Source organism: Lissotriton helveticus, chromosome 5_1 (assembly GCF_964261635.1).
Source record: "Lissotriton helveticus chromosome 5_1, aLisHel1.1, whole genome shotgun sequence".
In the NCBI taxonomy this organism is placed as follows: domain Eukaryota; kingdom Metazoa; phylum Chordata; class Amphibia; order Caudata; family Salamandridae; genus Lissotriton; species Lissotriton helveticus.
Window position 1 is genome coordinate 183,144,105 of NC_136065.1, and position 4,924 is coordinate 183,149,028.

At 38.7% G+C, this 4,924-nt stretch overlaps 1 protein-coding gene across 1 annotated transcript; it reads left to right on the forward strand.

Annotated features, from left to right (window-relative positions):
• Window positions 1-602: 602 nt before the first annotated feature.
• On the forward strand, window positions 603-4,634 carry LOC144756435 (uncharacterized). The gene is made up of 2 exons (XM_078646277.1): window positions 603-674; window positions 1,028-4,634. Exon 2 carries the CDS (start codon window positions 2,454-2,456, stop codon window positions 4,632-4,634), a length of 2,181 nt encoding a protein of 726 aa, XP_078502403.1. The 5' UTR covers window positions 603-674; window positions 1,028-2,453.
• Window positions 4,635-4,924: the final 290 nt, after the last annotated feature.

Genomic DNA, 4,924 nt, shown 5'->3' on the forward strand with positions numbered 1-4,924 from the left:
CCCGGTTGGCATGGTCATAGGCTCAGGAGGCGAGATCACGAAGGTAAGCTAAAAACTTAGGTAGCGTTAAATGTAAGAGAGAAATTCTGATACAAGATCTGCCAAGTTTATAGCATTTGTTCCGTTTTTGTTAAAATTATCTTTTAGAATGAGCAGTTTATGAACAAACGGATACTGTGACTGCAGACATAGAAGTTATTTTTCCGCTGGGCTACTCTATATTGGAAAGCGGTGAGTTAATAGGAACATAACCTGGGCTTATATTGAAGAGGGCAAACAGAGCACTCTAAATTACATTATTGTATCTTGGACATTTCATAGGTGCGAGAAGCCACGGGTGGATCGTTTTTAAGTGACTCTCGATTTAAAGAATGGTTAAATCGATTTAGAGAGAGGACGAAACGCTAAGTTTGAAAAGGTATGGATGCTACTAAAGTTTGGCACATGGAGGTAGTACAGGATAAAATAGATTGGGAGTAGTGGAGGTTATATCGGGGTGGATACTAAGAAATTGATTGGATAACTTATTGGTCTCTACTTCTTTCTGCTTCACCCCAGCCTGATAATACTAGAGTCTATATGAAGAATCGGTCTCTTGAAGCAATTGTTGCCTAGACCACTGGTTCAAAACTAGGAGCCATAATAAAAGAAGAGTCCTATTTCAATAATATTAGGTGAGCGGTCCACTATCCACTAAGGATTGTTTTTAACACATGTACAACAGTTTGCCAGCACTTCATCACAGGATGTAGATTAAATATGTAAGTGTGCAAAATAGGCACAACAAATATGCTGTGGAATATATACTTGCTGAATCGAACTTGATGATTTGAGGAATGTTTTCCCGTTGATCTGTAGAAACTGTTAATTTGAACAATATTAGGACAGTACCATTTGGCACAATGAGCTGTATTGGATTGTATATGCCATCTGAAGATGTATTGTTTTATTTCACAGGTTACTAAGATCACTGAGTGATATTGTATACATATACTGATGGATCTGTATTGTGTGTTTGCTATTGCAGCCCTGATGACGTCCTGCCTCTAGGACGAAACGCGTCGGCTGCAGAAAAAACAAGAAAAAGAAGAATTTTGATTGTATTTTCGTAATTTAGGATCTTGTACCTTGTACAGTAATGGATTTATGATTCTTTTTGCAAATTAAAATACTTAAACTGTTTCTGACATAAATATTGCACTCCCAGCTCTCTTTTTTCGTATTAGCTCAGTTTTACCCGGGGTGGGACGGTGCCCCGGTAGTTGGTGGAGTGTTTAACAGTGTTATTTTGAGTGTACTATCCCTAGTGCACCGCAGTAAACCCAACGTCGTCCTTAGCCTTTGTTATAAAATTATTATTGGGGTGGCAGTAGCACAGGGACCTGTAAAGTTATGGATGATGACAGAGATAAACTAGCCGCAGAAGTTTTTCAGAGCAGACAGCCCAATGGTGCCGTAGGTACTAAAAGAACTGACACCAAGATCAGTCTTAGAGATAAATTTTTGAAATTAGAGAGGCTTCGCAAATCCGAGTTGAGTAAATGGTGGGATGGTGTAACCCTCAAAAATTATATGGAACAAAAGAGGGTACCTCGAGGACTCCGTATCCTCATATTCCCAACTTATGATGATCTTGAGGAAGACCACTTGAAGGAGTGGGAAGAGAATCTGTACGCCTCATCATTTACTATGATGAATATTCTGATCAAGAATTCGGACAGAAAAGTAGAGAAATTAAGACTACAAATAGCTGATTTAGAAAAGGAAATCAAAGAGATGAATCTACCTGAACTTACAGACAAAAATTATCTTATTCTTAAAGATGTTATTAACAAACATCAACTGCAAATTAAGGATAAAAAACTAAGTAAACTAAAAAGAGATGAGCGGGACTATAATGAGGGAAGAATCTTCACTTTTGCCCGAGGGTACGATGAGGTGGCCAAACCTAAACCGAAATCGAATCAAATGGCTGGGGCAGCACAATCAGGTGAATTAAGCACATCTACAAACTATAGTAGTTCTAGCATTTCCTCTATTGAGGATAATACGATGGGTGCTGCAGGAGGAGCACCGAAAAAGAATTCTTCTTTTTGCGACGAACTAAAAATGATCAAGAAAGGTCGGAAAAAGTTCACAGGAGGACTAGAAGGGGGAGGAGGAAATCCCACAAATACAAGGATGGGCACCAGGAGTCAAAACAGGAACAAGAACTAGAACAGTGTCAGGCTGCCCCTGGGGAATTGGAAGTCATTAATCTGTCGGATAGGCATCTTAATGAACATGAGGTTTCAGTATTACAAAAAGGATTGAAGTATTGTCCTGTATTTAATTGTGATTACACTGAGTTACACATTGATTTGTTCAAATTTTGTAGGAACTTAAAATTGAAAAGTTTTTTTTCAACACTGGATGTAAATGTGCAGAAGAAAATACTGAATAAAGACTCTGAAATGACATTATCTGAGTTAGAAGATGTTCATTTGTTAATGACTTTGTCGGGGGAAATGGATCTTACTGTAGATGATGTTGCAAGTCTATGTGAAATAGAAACAAATTACCAATGCACTAGTGGACTGCGCAGTAAATCTAAGTTTATTCCCCATGGTAGCCAATACACAGCAATCGACCTTTTCATGGAAAAGACTTTACATGAATTTTTCAAATTACAAGACAATTACACATTGAACCACCATTATAAAGATAATCTGTCCCGGCTAGAAAGACTAGCTCTATCAAATTTAAAACAAGACCCCTCAATAATCATCAGGGAAGCTGATAAGGGGGGGAACATCGTTGTGATGAATAGGGCAAATTATGTGGCAGAGATAAGGGAACAACTCAAGGATGAGAACTGTTATAAAAAAGTTAAAACCAATCCGTTGAAAGAGATTTCCCTAAATATTTTGGAACACTTATGTGTATGGAAAGAGGAAGGACTGATAGAAGATTCAGAATATAAGTATTTAAATGTTAGCTATCCAATGTCTCCCTTCCTTTACACATTACCGAAAATTCACAAGGACAGAGCTAATCCACCAGGCAGGCCCATAGTCTCCAGCATTGGCAGTGTCACAGAACACATGTCAGAGTTTGTTGATGGCTTTATTAAGCCGTTAGTGGTGAATTTACCTTCATACGTGAGGGACACCACCGACATTCTTAATAAATTGCAGGATTTCAAGTGGGAAGATGGGATGATTTTGGCAACATTAGATGTGGTGGGTCTGTATACCTGCATCGAGATGGACAAGGGTATTCAAGCGCTAGAGCACTTTTTGGGCAGCAGAAGTGCGAGCCTAAGACACCACTCAAAAATGTTAATTCAAATGAGTCAGCTTATTTTGAAAAATAATTATTTCCTATTTGAGGATGAATGGTTTCACCAGATTAGGGGGACGGCGATGGGATCCAGGTTTGCTCCCTCTTATGCCAATCTTTTCATGGGCTGGTATGAGAGGGAGCACGCCTGGAGCCGCAGAGCTGGCGAGTGGATGGATCTGGTGGTATTTTGGGCCAGATTCATCGACGACATCCTAATAATATGGAGAGGTACTTCGGATGATCTAAAAAAGTATTTGCACTACTTGAATATAAATGATTTCAATGTGAAACTGACAATGAACCAAAGTACATCTAGTATAGAATACTTAGATGTGACACTGACAGTGGTTGGTGATAAAATCAACAGCACTCTATTTAGAAAAGCAACGGCCACCAACTCCATCTTAAGAGCAGACAGTTTTCACCCTGGATCTGTGATTGGGGGAATACCTTACGGTGAAATGGTCAGAACCCGCAGAAATTGTAGTCGGGACGAAGACTATACTCATGAACTCAATCAATTGAAACTGAGACTCAGTAAAAGAGGTTATGCCAAAAAAGATCTAGCAAGGGCTAGTGAGAAAGTGTCTAAAATTGACAGAGCAACTACTTTACTTTCAAAAAAGAGAGAATTGGTCAGGCACAAACTTTCCTTTGTCACAGCGTACTGTGTGCAAAAAGAAAAAATCAGACAAGCACTAAGTAGAAATTGGACCCTGTTGAAAGGTGTCCCGGGTCTATCTATGATACTAGATGATAGACCCGCAATTACGTTCAAAAAATGTCCGACTATTAGGGACAAAGTTTCGACGAATTATATTCGTCCGATAAAGAAACCAACGACAGATTGGTTATCCACCCAGCCGAAAGGCTTTTACACCTGTGGATCCTGTGTTATATGCTCGCATGGAATCAATAAAACAAAAACTTTCAGCTTCAATGGATCCAAGCTATTTCACATTAATGATTTCATTAATTGCAACAGTGTAGGAATAATCTATGTCATTATTTGTAGCTGTGACAGAGTATATATAGGCAGCACCAAAAGACCCTTAAAAACAAGAATGCAGGAGCATAGACGAGCGATAATGAATCGGGATACCAGATCCCCACTCTACGTGCATATGGAAAAGGAACATGGTGCCAACCTGGGATTTAAATTCCATGGTATACAAAAGGTGCCGCAGCATGTAAGGGGGGGGAATTGGGAACTACGAATTCGACAAACAGAAGCACGTTGGATAATCAGATGTCGTAGTATGACTCATGGTTTAAATATTGATTCTGAACTACACTATTTTTTGGCATAAATCATCAAGGATCATTGTTTTCTTTGTTGATACTTTCGTATCAATTGTAGACTTTATGTGTTTATTGTACACATCCTGAGATGTTGAGCAGGCAAACTGTTGGTTGCGTATAGGATACTTTCTTATCGAGTGTAGATATATATAATCTATTATTAGATCAACCAGGTGATACTTTTCTTATAGGATGCTTTCTTATCGAGTGGAGACATATATATATCTATCATTAGATCAACCAGACTACAAGTTCTTCGAAATAATATGGAAACATTACATAAATGTGTCCCGGTATG

Coding starts and splice junctions, on each gene's coding strand:
- LOC144756435 (XM_078646277.1), top strand. CDS start 2,454: ATGACATTATCTGAGTTAGAAGATGTTCATTTGTTAATGACTTTGTCG.